This window comes from Agelaius phoeniceus, chromosome 10 (genome assembly GCF_051311805.1).
Source record: "Agelaius phoeniceus isolate bAgePho1 chromosome 10, bAgePho1.hap1, whole genome shotgun sequence".
Lineage (NCBI taxonomy): Eukaryota > Metazoa > Chordata > Aves > Passeriformes > Icteridae > Agelaius > Agelaius phoeniceus.
The window spans coordinates 25,622,415-25,637,244 of record NC_135274.1 but is presented as its reverse complement, the minus strand read 5'-3'; the positions used below and the strand labels follow the sequence as shown (position 1 = coordinate 25,637,244).

General features: G+C 50.8%; 1 protein-coding gene across 1 annotated transcript in view; it reads left to right on the top strand.

The window, feature by feature from the left end:
• Positions 1–543: 543 nt before the first annotated feature.
• SCHIP1 (schwannomin interacting protein 1) overlaps positions 544–14,830 on the top strand; it is a 38,307-nt gene continuing 24,020 nt past the window's right edge. Inside the window, exon 1 of the mRNA XM_054639113.2 lies at positions 544–1,119. Within this exon, the coding sequence (XP_054495088.2) occupies positions 673–1,119 (447 nt within the window). The 5' untranslated portion in view covers positions 544–672. The remainder of the gene's footprint in view (positions 1,120–14,830) is intronic.

Here is a 14,830-nt window from a genome sequence, read left to right as displayed (position 1 = left end):
GAGCCCCCACACCTGGGGGCAGCTCTGCGGGTGGGGTCTCACCTGAGCGGGGCAGAGGGGCAGAATCTCCCCTCCCGTGCTGCCCAGGCTGTGGGATCAGCCCGGCACAGGGGGTTTGGGGCTGGCAGTGCCCGTGCCCGGGTCAGGCTGAGCTTCTCTTCCACCACCACCCCCAAACCCCTTCCCTCCGGGCTGCTTCGATCCTTTCTCTTACCAGCCGGGATTTATGCTCGGGATTGTCCCGACCCAACAACTGCGGGAACAAAGAGTAACATTTAAATAGAAATCTTTTTTTGTGTGTGTGTAACAGAAAACCAGTTACAATAGCTCCTACGACAACATCAGCTAATATCCCAGTTATAATTGTAAAAAAGGAAGCCAGAACAAGAACAATTGAACGGAATACCGAGAACACGGGGTTTTCTGCCCGTCGGAGCGGCGTTTCCTCGCCGCCAGCCGGCGTTTCCCGCAGCTCCCGAGCGGCGGAGCCGGAGCCCGGCCCCGCTCCGCCCCCGCCCGCTCCGCCCGGGGCCGCCCCGCGCCGGCGGCGGCTCCGGAGCGCGGGGGCGGCCCCGGGCCGGCGTTTCCCGTGCCCGGCGGGCAGCAGCGCTCCGGGCATCCCTGACACGGCCGCCCTCCGCTTCTCTCCGGCAGGATTCCCGGGAGGATGGCATGGATTTAGGCAGCGACGCCGGCAGCAGCCGCTCCAGCTCGGAATCCAACTCCAGCAAAGCCACGCCGTGCTCGGAGGGCAAGTCCTCGCCGTCCCCCAGCAGCCTGGACCTGGCGGCGCTGGAGGACTCGGAGGAGGAGGAGGAAGAGGAGGAGGACGGGGGGTCCCCGCCGTCCCCGCCGCGCTGCCCGGCCGCCCATGGGCGCCGCTGCGGCCCCGCGGCCGCCGCTGCCCGGCGCTGCCCCCGCCCGCGGCCCCCGCCCCGCTCGGACCCCGCGCAGCGGCGGCGCGGAGCGGCCGCGGGGCCCGGCGGGCGGCGGAGCGCGGGGGCGCGGCCCCCCCGGGACCCGCAGCCCCCGGCCATGGACTGGGCAGCCCTGGAGAGGCACCTGGCCGGGCTGCAGTGCCGGGAGCAGGAGCGCAAGGCGCGGGCCAGCCCCGCCTCGGTGAGTGCGGAGCGCTCGGGGCCGCGGATGAAGGAGGGGGGAAAGGGGATTGCTGGGGATCCCGCCTGGAGGGATGCTGCAAGGGACCTTCCCCCTGTGCCTGCCCCTGCCGGGGCTGCAGGATCCAGCGGGAGGATGTGCAGCTGCTGGAGAGAGGCCGGAGGAGGCCACGGAGATGCTCCAGGGCTGGAGCCCCTCTGATCTGGAGCCGGGCTGGCAGAGCTGGGAGGGCTCACCTGGAGAGGAGAAGCTCCAGGGAGAGCTCAGAGCCCCTGGCAGGGCCTGAAGGGGCTCCAGGAGAGCTGCAGAGGGACTGGGGACAGGCTGTGGAGGGACAGGAGCCAGGGAATGGCTTTAAGTGGCAGGATGGTGGATTTAGATTGGATTTGGGGAAGGAATTGTTCCCTGTAAGGGTGGGCAGGCCCTGGCACAGGGTGCCCAGAGCAGCTGGGGCTGCCCCTGGGTCCCTGGAAGTGTCCAAGGCCAGGCTGGACAGGGCTTGGAGTAACCTGGGACAGTGGAAAGTGTCCCTGCCCAGGCAGGGAATGAGATGTGCCTGAAGGTCCCTTCCATCCCAAACCATTCCATGATTCTCCAACTTTCCCGGAGCATCCTTGGGCACTGGTGGGGCTGGTTCCCTGCAGCTCCGGGCATGTGGCAGGGGCTGGTGTCCCTGGCAGGAGCCTGGTGCCACCACCAGGCTGTCTCAGAGCTGGGTCCCTTGGAGAGGCCAAGGAATATCAGCTTTTCCCAGCTGGGAGCAGTGCCAGGCTGGCGCTGTGTGCTCTCCTTTCCTGAGGGAAGAACCTTCCCCAGGCCCTGCTGCCAGCCAGAATGAACCCTCGGTGCTGTTTCACAGAAACCCCTGTAAATCGGGGCCTGATCCCATCATTCAGGGTGATTTGGGAATTGCACAGAACTTCTGAGCTGCAGTGATGTGAGAGGAAGGAGCACTGCAGACACCGGTGACACGGCAGGGATGAGGCTCTTCCATAATGGATGAATTCCAAAGGAATCCACCGAACCTCTCTGGAAGCTCTGCAGGAGCCTGTGGATGCCTGAGGAGCTGAGTGCCTCCCCAGCCTGCCCCATGGCCTTGCCTCTGGCACACACTGATTTTTTTTCCATGATTTTTTTGTTGTTTAAAAGGTATTCCATGCCCTAACTTCCTGTGAAGTCACCTCGTTCAGGGAGGTGGGGATTTCCCCCTGAATCCTTGAATTACAACTAATTGGTGACAAATCTGGGTGGGTGCTGGGCAGGATGAGTAAGCTGAGGGATGAGTGGGACTGCTGCCATGCAGGGATGCTTTTTTCCAAAGCCTGAACACCGGAGCCTCAGTGCCTTGAGGAACTGACAGGTAACAGCTTTAATTACAGTCATTTGTGCAGCAACTCAGCCTGGAAAAAAGGGAAAAAAAAAAAAACCCACCAGAAAGAAAAAAACCCACCTCATTTTTGTGGTTTGGGAGCTGATTTCTCCAGCATTATCTGGTCAGCTCTGCTGGCACTGCTGGGAACTCTTTGCCTCCAGGCATGAGCTTAACCAGGTGAGCTGTCACTTATGGAATTCTACCCCGGTCAGGGCTTTCCTCCTCCATGCTCCCGTTCCCTCCTGCAGGCACAGAGGCCCTGGAAGGAATTCAGGCTGCCCCACGCCCTGACTTGTCCCGTGCAGAGCTGGGCTGGGAGCTTTGCTGTGCAGATCCAGGGCAGGAATAGGCTGGATGGACACCCAGAGGAGCCCAGGGCATGCAGAGCATCTCCCAGGGGTGGCACCGAGCTCCAGGTCTCTCCCTCCCCAGGAGCTGCAGTTTGCCACCCTGCAGATGTGACTTTCCCAGCGTTTGTGGCCCTGGAGAGACTTTGCTCAGCTCCCCAGCTGTCCTGGAGGCACCTTTGCTCCAGGGTTCCCCTTCCCTTGGCTCCCAGGGCTGAGGAGGAGGAAGAGGTGTTCCAGCCCTGCTCCTTCCCGCTGGGATCAAAGGGAAGGGCTGCTGGGAAGGGACCTTTCCCCTCCTGGCTGGCCGGGAAGGGCTCTTTGATGTCCCCGTGGCACCTCCTGTCCCTCCCTGGCCATGCCTGTGAGCACCCAGCGTGTCCCACGAGCTGCATGTCCCCAGCACCTCCCAGGCTGAGCCAGACCAAAGTGAAAATCCCTGCCTTATTTTTGTTTTCCCTGCCCTTGACATTTCCCTGCGGTTCAGTGTTTATAAGAAACCCTTGCCTTGCCCTGCTGGAAGCCCCAGTGTTTGTAAACATGGGAATGGTGGAGAGGAGGCAGCCAGGGAGCAAGAGCAGGGAAATGTGTGGATTGCTCCCACTGCCTGCTGGAAATCCCAGGAAAGGGAATTTCAGTGGGACAGGGAATCGGGGTGGGGGTGAAAGCAGCTTGGACTGGAAGTGTCTCCTAGGCTGGCTGCTCCCAGGAATCCAGAGAGATGTTTCACTGGGATGATTTTATTAAGATGATTTATTAAGATGATTAAAATTGAGGTTTTTTTCTGCTGTCAGGACCTGGTTTCCTTGGGGTTTGCCATGCCCCAGGTGAAGGCAGGGCAGGGGTGGCCCAGCAGGGCAGGTGCTGCTCCCTGGAGCTCTGCTCCTCCCCTGCCTGCTCCATCCTCCTCCCCGGCCCTGCCTGAGCATCCCAAGCCCCATTCAGGGATCTCTGCTGATCCCCAGGGCTGTGTTGGGCCCTTGCAAGGCCACACTGACATAGAAAAACTTCCAAAATTAAATATATAAAATAAAATATATATTTATATGTATTTTATTAAACATATATTTTATTAAATATATTTAATTAAAATTTAAAATAGAAATGTGTATAAATATATTTATTAAATATATAAATATAATAATTCCAAAATAAATTTAATATAGAAATACAAGTTTTATATTTCTATATATTTATATATTTAAAATAAATATATAAATAAATATATAGGTATATAAAACCATATAAATATATATATAGTTAAATATATTCAATATAATAACTTCCAAAATTAATTATAGAAATAAAATTAAATATATAAACATATATTTATTAAATATATAAATATAATAAATTTGAAAATAAATATATAAATAAAACCAATATAAATATAAAACTATATAAATAAACATAAATAATAAAACTAAGATTAGAAACGTGTGGTTTAAATAAAAGTATATAATACCACATAGTACAAAACTTGAAGTTTAAAGTTTTAAAATATAGTAATATATATGAAACAAGTTAAAAATTTTAAGACAGAAACTAGCCATTCTTTACCTTCTTCTTCACCTTCTTCTTCATAAGTTAAGTAATATTATGTAATTAAATAAAAAATTCCACATTACAAAACATGAATAATTAGTTATTAATTAAAGATAAAAATAATTTAAACGTAATTTTAGTTAACCAATTTATCCTTAAAAAACCTTATAAAGACAAACACATCACCGTTTTTCGTGTTGTTAAAATAGAATACTGTAAAACTCACAACTTCTGAAGCTGTAACGTAAATAAAAACTAATAAACGTCCAAGTCCACACAAAAAATGCCATCTCACAATGTCACCCTGACTGTGCTGAGGGACGTGGGCCGTGCTGGGCTGGCAGGAGAAGGAAATTCCCACTCTAAGGAAGCCCCCCCGTGGCTTTTGGAGGTTCCATCCAAAATGGGCTGGAGTGCAGGGAGGGCTGGGGCGCTGCAGCTGCGCTCAGTGCAAGGTTGAAGTGATGAGGGGCCTTGGGTCACATCCTTGGCTGCAGAGATGTGCCCTGGCTGGCTGGAAAGGCTGGGAAATGGGATTTTAATGGTGTCAATGCCACGGGCAGGGCTGCGGTTCAGCTTCCAGCTGGGGTGTGAGGCCAAGGCTGCTCCCTCGGGCTGAGGGTGCCTGAAAGCTCCTACCAGGAAATCTGGGAAGGGTTTGGCAGCTCCTGCTGGGCACTGGCTGAGAGGAGCAGAGGCCCAGGGGGTGGCATGGCCTGGATGGCTCCATCCTGGATATCCCATATCCAAGGACAGGCTGTTCTTGGGGCAGGCTGACTGCAATGCTCCCTGCGGGCCAGGTGGGCAGGTGCTGTCCAGAAATGGAGAATATTCCTGTCCTTCTTCCCCAAAAAGGATTCAATGGCTGGTTTTGGAGCTGGATTGAGTGGATGAGGTCCCTCCAAGCCTGAGTGGCTCTGGAGTTTTCTGGACGCCACCTAAGAGGAGAAACCCCTTTCCTGAAGGCACTGGAGCTCAGAAGGTTCACTATGGAGATGCTTGGCTCAATCTCCTCACCCAGCTGCAGGAAGCCACCCCCTCCCATTTTTTTTCCATTTTTCCTCCATTCCTCCACTTCTGGCTGCGTCCAGAGTGGTACCAAATGTGCCCTGGGATGATTTATGGCCCTCAGGAGCCGTGGAGGTGCCGGGGAAGCGGCGAGGCTCCGCTTGCTGTGTCTCTAATGGCTCGAATCAAATCCAAATCAGCCTTAATGGCTTTAATATTCCTCCCATTGCCTCTCCGAGGATAATTACAATCAATAGGAGGGATTGGCTGGGAAGAATATCTGCAAATTCTGCAGTCAATTAGAGAAACACTGGCAGGAGGGGAGGTGGCTCAGGCAGACCCGGCCGTGACAGGCTGGGCAGGGAGGCAGGGATGGAATTGCCCAAGGAATTGTGCTGCCCACAGGGCTTAGTGCAGGCAGTGCTGCTAAAAGCTCATCCCTGCAGCTTCCAGGATTTCTGCAGGAGCTCTCTGGATGGGGAAGGATGTGCTGGATTTTATCTGTTCATCCCTGGAGCATTCCTGCCCGTGCTGGGACAGATCAGTGATGGTTATCCTGTGGTGGGGAATCTGTCCAGACACTTGGACTCCTGCATTTCCAACGCTTCAGGAAGTTACATTTGTGTCCTTCCATGGGCTGCTGGTCCTCCAGGCTGTGCTGAGCCTCATGGAGGTGGCCATGGTGCTCCTGCTTCCCTCTGAGCTGCTCCATCGGTGCCCGGCTGCCCACGGGGCGACCCTGAAGGCAGCAGAGAGCACCCAGAGCCCTGAGCTCACCCTGGGGAGGGTGGAAAAGCCTCAGCTCTGTGTTTGAAAGCAGCTGGGAACCTCCTGGAAGTGTTCAAAACGTGTGGAAGTGGCACTTGGGGATGTGGTTTAGCAGTGAAGATGATGGTGGTGGATTCATTTTGGATTTGTTGGTCTTAAAAGGGCTTTTCCAATCTTAATGATTCCATGGAAAGACTTCAGGGTTAGCCCAGGATATTCCAGAAGCTGCAGGATGGAATTCAGCATGGACCATGTGAATACCTCCTTCTTGCCTGTGTCCCTCTGAAAATGTGAAACTAATTCAAAGCATCGGCTAAAATCTTGAAATAATTTCATAACTGGCCACGGGCAGAAATCTGATTTTCATGGATCAGAGCAGCCAGAACGGAAGGAGAAATGTATGGACCAGCTTGGCACGAGGAAGGAGAGAAATGGAGCCAACAGGTGCTTGTTCAGGCCATGTGGGAGTATTGGTGGAGCAGGATTTTTGGGAATGGGGCTGGGATGCAGCCCAGAGCTTTGGTGTAAAGCCTTGATCCACCTTGGAGCGCTGGCCCAGACACGCAGGGAGCAAATGCTGGCTTGGAGATTGGCAGTGGGTTGGTTCTCCCTTAAAATGAGCCTTCATTGCTTGATTGAAGTGTGAGTTTTCCCTCGCCAGGGATGTGGTGTTGTCTGGGATGGGAGCAGGGAACAGCCAGGGATTAATGCCTGGAAGGAATTTCTCCAGCCAGGAGCTGTCAGTGTGGGAATTTCTGCTTGCAGGAAATTGCATTTCTGTCATTGCTCAGCCAGACCTTCCCTGTCCACCTGGCAGCTCCTGTCCCTGCTGGATCTGAGCACCAAACTCCTCCCTGGGCACCTGGAAGAGGGAACTCCATCCTGGGAGCTTCTCCAGGGTAATTCATTTGCTGTGAGGCTTTGACATGGAGAACAAACCTTCAGAGTGTGGACAAAGCTGTAACTGTGCGTGGCTCCAGTGCCCTGGGATGGGATGAGCTGCAGGAATGCTCCATCCCCAGTGCTGGTGGCTCAGGAGAGCCCTGGACTTTGGCCACTTCGCACCCAGCTCAAAGGTTGGCTGGGAGATGCCGAGGGAGCAATGCCATTCCCTGGGAAAACATCCAGAGGTGTTTTCGAGGTGGGAATTCCATAGGTGGGAAGGATGAGCCTTTGCTGCTTCCCAAACTGGGCCAGGCAAAACTCCCAGGATTAAAAATCCTGAGGAAAAACTTGATCCCCATCACTGCTGCTGAGCCTTTCCTCAAAGGAAGATCCAAACACAGGAGGGAGCAGCCTGTGGATTCTGCCTGCATGGATAATTCTCCTTTATCCCGGTGCTGCCAGAATGTGAATTCCTCCAGGTGATGGAGCCCAGTCGGTTGGTGAGTGAATGTTTCCTGTGGGATGTGGAAAAGCTGGAAAAGTTGGATTTTTCTAGCACTAATTGTGGTGCAGGCAGCAGTAAATCTCCCTTTATTGTGATGCTAAGGGATCATTGTTGTGGCTACTGGCTCTGTAAAACCAGTAAAATCTGTTGTAAATGAGTATTTTTGGTGTTTGGGAATCACAAGTAGGGAATCCAAAGGATTTCCAAGGAGAGGAGTGAGCATTTATGCCAAGCAAAATTTGGAATATCTCAGAACAGCGATTTTTTAAAAAATAGAGATTCTGGAGCCTGGCACCCCTCCCCTAATTCTTCAAATTCCCACTTGAACCCAAGAGTCTCAGGTTGGAATAGCAGCAGGCAGCAGGAATTTTGATTTCCCAGGATAATAATTATGTACTTAGGCAAATATTCCTTGCTTATTAAGTGTGATAAATGCAAGGCAGGGGGTTTTAATCCTCACAACTGCCCTGTGCTGTGCAAAACCTGTTATTTTCCCTGTGGATAGAGAGGATGGATGTGGGATGGGGTGTCTGGAACACCTGGAATTGTGGAAAATCCAGGTGTATGTGGAGGGAGAAATTGCATGCAGAGGATATTTAAAAACCAGAGGAAAATTGGTTTATTCAGTGCAACCCCCAGCCACGCTGAAGATCTGCTGAGGAGCCCTGGAAAACCAGGATTGTCCTGACCCCAAAATGTCAGGGACCTCAGGGATGTTCTAATGATTCTAAATTATTTAAATATTGTTTAAGTAGTTAAAGATTGGTTCAAATATTCTAAATAATGCTCCAAATGTGCCCCACACCCTCACAGAGTTTGTTTGTGTGAGCAGCAGGGTTGCCTTAGCAGTGATAAGAACTGCAGGAATTGTGATTTATTTCCTTCTTCCTCTCTGCCTGGATTTAAGGTGGTTTGGATTTAACTGGTTGGAAAAGCAGGTGCAGCACTTGATTATTTTATAAAGTTTGTGTAGAAACTGTGAAGAAATGGCTCAAAGCACCATTATTCCTACTCCTAACAGCAAAAAACCAGGAAAATCAATATCAGTGACATAAATTTGTGTCCCCATCTCCTCAGGATGTGCTGCAGCCCAAAGGAGCTTTAAGGGAGCATCAGATTTAGTGGGGAAAATGGACTTTTTGGAGGAGAAAACCTTTTGTAAGGATATATAAAATCCCAGCGTAATTCACCAAAGTTGGGTGTAATCCCCACTGGGAGGAAATGTGATTTCTCAGCTTCTGCCAGTGTCTCACTGTAGGTATTAATTTAATTTTATAGAAATGGAGCTGTTTGAAATAATCCCATCATCTGCTCTGTTCAATGTTTCCCAAGGCTGGCCACTGTGATCCAGGAATTCCTGTGGGATTCTGGGCACAGCAGCACTGCTGAGGGGAAGGAAAATTTGGTGTGTTCAGGCTCCTCAATCCCAAATAATTCTGCTTTTGTGTAGGAATTTCTTCAGTTAGAGCTAAAAAGATTTCAAAATCTCTCTTCCAGCTCTGGCTCTGAAATCAATCCTGCTCCAGCAGAGCACTCATGGACTCAGTGGAAAATGATTTTCCCTCTTCCAATTATCCTTTCACACGAGGTGCTCCATAATCCCTCTTTCCCTGGAGGTTTTCCAGCTTTTCCAAGGCCTCGGATCATTTTGGGGCACCTCATCTTTCCCTGGGGAGCCGTTTGCGTCACCAGAGTGGGAGATTTTATTTATAGCCCCCATCTGGGAGTGCAGCTCAGTGATCTATAGATCTCCTTTAATGAGAAAATCACACCCAGGGCCCTTTATTCCTGCTGCTCCTCTGGAAATCCGAGAGGAAATAGGATTTCCAAGGAAAGAGAAGTGCCAGGCTGAGATTTAATCCCCTCTATGGTGAGGCAATGTTAAAAAATAAAAGAGAACTCTATTAAAGTGCTGGATTCTTTATGCACACAAAAGCTGCTGGTGTGTGTGGCCCCTGGGGAATCCAAATGCTTTTAGTGAGTTATTAAAAATTGAATCCAAACTTTTTATTCCGTGTAATTCCTATATTGGATTTATTAAAGAGGGATTTGGGGAAATAGCAGCATTCTGTAGCAGGGTCATCCTCTGCTCTGGCTGCTTGGCCTGGCAGGTGTTTGATCATCAACTGCTCTTAGGAGTTCAGAAAAAAAAATAATTGTGGGAATCATTTTTCCATGTGGAATTCTCAGTGCTCTGCATTTGCATGAATGCATAATATCCAAGCTCTTAGCATTTTCCCTGCCTCATCCCAGCTGCTCTTCCCTTTCTTCTGCTGCTTTCTCATCTATTATTTCTGGGTTTAAAAGCAGAAAGGCAACTTTCAGCTGGGCCTTGGGAAGATCCATGAGGCCTTTTCCTGAGAGGAACATTCCCAGCTTGGCACTTCCCTAGGCTGGCCTGGGAGCAGCAGGGAGACATCCTGCTGGAAAAACTCCTCCAGGACCTCTCCCAAGGGCCTGTTTCTGGGAAGGGCAGAGTAGGTGAAAATCAGGGCATGCTCCTGAAAACCATGGAAACAGCCTTGACCCCCTGTTCTCCTGGAATTCCTTGGAATGCATCCCCAAGTGACCAAAATGGCTGATATTTCCATAAATTAATATTATTTAAATGGCTGAAAATAGGTGCTCAGTGCTCAGCCAGCCCTTCTCCCTGCTCAGAGGCTGCAGGAATTGTGCCTATTCCCAGAAAATACCAATCCAGGCTGGCCATAAATCACAGGGCTGAGGGCTCCCCGCATTTTACACCTGTTCCCATGTAAATAAATATATTTTGCAAGATGAGTTTGACAGTGCTGCTCCTGGGCTGTTCCCCATCCTGTCCCTCTGACATGGAGCAGAAATGTGAGTTATTCCCAGGAAACTGTGCTGCTGTTTTGGGGTAGCTCTGTTCTCCATTCCCAATCCCTCCTTCCTCATGATCCCTACATTTGATACTCCTGGAACGACTGGGATGTAGAACTGGAACTGCTGCTACTCAGGAGAGGGGCTGGAGAGCTCCAGAAGGAATTCCAGGGGCTTCCACAGCTGCCCAGGGGAGTGCTGGGGGCCTTGGGGAATTCTGGGAACCTTTGGGAGCTCTGGGGGGCTTTGGAAACACTGGGGGCCTTTGGGAATTCTGGAGGCCTTTGGGAACATTGGAGTCTTCTGGGAGTCCTGAAGGCTTTGTGGAGTTCTGGGGTCCTTTGGGAATCCTGGGAGACTTTGGGAACACTGGAGGCCTTTGGGAATTCTGGGAGACTTTGGAAATTCTGGGTGCCTTTAGGAATGCTGAAGGTTTTTGGGAATTCTGAAGGCCTTTGGGAATTCTGGAGGCCTTTTGGAGCTCTGGAGGCCCTTGGGAATTCCAGAGGCCTTTAGGAATGCTGGAGGCCTTTGGGAACTGTGGGTGCCTTTGGGAACACTGGAGACCTTTGGAAATTCTGGAGGGTTTTGGGAATTCTGGAGGTTTTTAGTAATGCTGGAGGCCTTTGTGAGCTCTGGAGGCCTTTGGGAATTCTGAGAGACTTTGGGAATTCTGAGGGCCTTTGGGAACGCTGGAGGCTTTCGGGAATCCCAGAGGCCCTCAGGAATCCTAGAGGCCTTCGGGAGCTCTGGAGCCCTTTGGGAATCCTGGGGCCCTCTGGGAATTCCAGATCCCAGCCTTTGGGATCTCTGTGCTCGCAGCCAGTGCTGCCTGGCGGATCCCACACTCTGCTCAAGGCCCCAGGAATGGCTCTGGTACCTCTGGGGTTTGTGCTGGCCCAAACCAAACCAGAAGCAAACGGGAGCAGTTCCAGGCCTGGGTCCAACCTCGCAGCTTTCCAACCTCGCCCTGATTCCCAAGGGAATCCCAGGGCTGAGGGGTCAGCCAGGCAGCAGCTGCAGCTTTAGAAGAGGATTTTGGTTGTTACAGGAATGGATGTGGAGGGGAATCTGTAAGCATGTAGCTGGTGGGGAAATAACAGTTTCCTGAAAAATAAACTTTCCCTGGGGAAAGGCACCAGGAGCATCCCTGTGCTGCTGTGCCCAGCATGGAGATGAGAATTCCTTGGAGAAGCTGAGCACTCCTGTGCTCCCAATGCAGCAGGGAGATTTATCTTGTCTCTCAGAGCTGAAATTCTCAATCTTCCCATTGCCATCGATGCCTTGGGTTTTAGCTTTTATATTTTTCAGATTCTGAACTAAGACTTCATAACCTAAAGCTGGGATGGGACAATGAACTGCAAGGTGCAAATGGAGCAGAACTGATCCAAGGCAGAGACCCCGGGAGCGCTGGTGCATTTTGGGGCCATTTTGGTTCATCTTGGGTGCAGCCCTGGCTGGGCTCTGGTGCTGCCCAAGGTGGATCCATGGAGGAGATGCTTGGAATGAATCCCTGCTTTATTCTGGAGCTCTGCCCAGCCTCTGCTCCAGGGCAGCCTGCACAGGGCATCACCACCTCCTTTCCTTCCCATGCCTCAGGGACTGGGTGCCCCCCATTCCCTTTCTCCGTTTACTCCTGAAAATCCAGCTGGTTCCAGAGCCAGGCTCAGCTCCAGCCCAGCCTTCCCAACCCCTCTGCTGTCCTGTGGCTCCATCCCAAGATAAAACTGCAGCTCTCACCTTGATGCTCATCCCAGTGAATCCTCTGCCTTTCCTGGGAATTCCTGCCACCAGGAACTCCATGGCTCAACTCAAAGGCTCAATCTGATGGTGTCAATGGGAAAAAAAAATCCCAAATCCAAAAAGAAATCCTAAATCCAAGATCTAACAACCCCTCCCGTGCCTGTCTGTAAAAACTGGCCCAAATCCAGCAGACACCTTCAAATGAACCAGCCTGGATCTCCATCCTGGGGAAAGATTCCAGAAAAAGCTGCAGGCTGCCAGAGCAAGAAAAGAATGCCTGAGGTAGAACAGGAGGGGGAAAAAAAAGGAGATTTAAGAGACCAGAGTTGTTTTCTTGCTCTTATATGGTGCTGCTGTGCCACCAGCAGCTCCCTCGCTCCATGACTAATGAGGCTCAGCTGGGATCCACCCTTGCTTATCCTGTTATTTTTAGCTTTTTCCAGCCTCCTGCTCGCTGTGCCTGCCCTGTCTTATATGAATTACTGAGTCTGCACTCTCAGTGGTTGTCCAGAGCAGGCAGGAGTGGGATTTCTCATCCCTGAGGGAATTGTTTTTGGAGCTGGCAGTGACACCCATTGAGGAGGAATCACCTTTGTGAGCCAGGCAGCTCCAGACAAGTGCATTTTTTTTTCCTTTCTCCCAGTGACCCTGGGGTTGGGAGACAAACTCCAGAAATCATTTTTATATCCATTTCTTAAAGGCTGGAAATGGAAAATTATCCTGAAACAATAGCAGGGCTCTGATCAGCCTGGGAGAGCAGGGATTCCATGGAAATGCCACTGGGGTGGAAGCAGGTACAGAAATCCCACATCCTCTCCTTAGCAACCATTAAGTTCCTGGTCTGGGGCCAAAAGCCATTTCTGGATGGAATCTGAAACCTTTGAATTGTGGCAAGATCCTGGAATTGCAGGCAGAGGGATCTGAGCAGATTTAAATCCAGGGGACTCATTAATTCATTAATTAATCCTGAGTGTCCAGTGTGCTGCACCTGCATTTATCCAGCCACAAAAACCAGTCTGGCTTTGCTCCATCCTTCCCCAGATCCCTGATCCCAACAGGGTTTGAACCTCTCAGACCTGGGGACACTTGGGTGCATATTTTAAGGAGGCCCCTCAAAAAGAGTGGATTTCTGCCAAAAACTTTGGAGCTATGGGCATCAGCCTTCAGAGCTGAGGGAAAAATCCCCTTCTATTTTTGTCCTGACCATGACTCAGAGGAAGATTTGTCCCTGCAAAGTCACTCCTTTTTTGAGGAGGCATTTAAAGGCCGCTGCTGTCACCTGTTTGGCTCAGGATATTCCTATTTTTGGTGTTGGGCTCTGTTTAAAAAGACGTTTTTTCATGGCACATCCACTTTGTAGCATGCTGTGTTTATTTTTTCAGCATGCAAGTCCCAGTCCTGGGCTTTTGCCACCCCTTTTGCAATTAAAATTACAAAATAAAGCCATAAAGAAATGAGGCCTCTCAGCTGTTCCCAGCAGGAAGCACAAAGGGAATAGAAAAGGATGGATGGGCTGGCAATGATAGCAGTGGGATAATCCCATCCCCATTCCCAGATTTTTCCCTCTGGCTCAGTGCTTTATTTCTAATTAATAACCTGATTTTTGTTGTTGGCTGAATGCAGGTGCCCACTGGACACTCCACACTCAGGACTAATTAATTAATCAATGAATCCCCTGGATTTAAATCACCTTGGGCTTCCCTCAGCCTACAATGCCAGGGATTTTGCCACATTTCAGATGGCTTCATGTTCCAGCCAGGAATATTCTCCAGAGCAGTAACTGAAATGTTGAGGAGGGAACATGGGATTTCTGTTTGTGCTCCCAATCCTGCAAGGTTTCCAAATAATTCCTGCTGTCCCACCCTGTCCTTCATCCTCAAGGAAAATCCCTTGTTGGGCCATATTTCCCCGCTTGGAAAAACCCATTAATTCCTCTCCCTGCTGCTGTTTTAATGGGGCTGGAGGGGGCAATTTTGTATTTTTCAAATCTCTTTTCAAATATTGCGAACTTATATTGGAAAAATGAAAATGAACTAAACAAATGGGAGAGGAGGGATGGGGAAATTTGGCTGGACAAGCCTGGATGTGCAGCCCATGGATTTGAGCAGGGCTGATAAAAAAACCCTAAATTTGTTATCAGAGATCAGATGAGGGTGTTACTGATGGGTCACTTTTAATGATTTTGGTTTATTCTGGATCAATGCAGCTGAAACTTTGGGGATCTCTTCCAGATGGGTTTGGGAGTGGGTGGGTGCTGCCAGCACCCATCAATCCAGCCAGGGTGGAGCAGAAGATGGGGTTTGGGGCAGAGTTGGTCCCTGGAGCTCCGTGCTGGGGGTGGATGTCCCGGCTGGCAGTGCCAGGCTGCTCCTGGCAGGGCACAGGGAGGAGCTGGGCACAGCAGCTGCAGGCAGGGACACCCTGTGCTCCTCCAGCACTGGGAATTCTGTGGGAGCAGCAGCTGTCCCTGCTCTGGGCTGGCTGAGCTTTGCTTGGGGTTCAGCTCAGACCCCACCCAGCCCAATCCCTCTGTTTGCCTGGAGTGCCAGGTCTGTGTGTGCCAGCCCAAACTGGACAAAATCGTTTGGAGCTGATGGGATTTGCTACAAATCCTCGCCCAAACTGTGCTGCAGAGCCAGGGATTTGTGAATTTATTGATGCTCAGGTAAAAGCTGATTTTTCCTGCTGGTGCTCTCC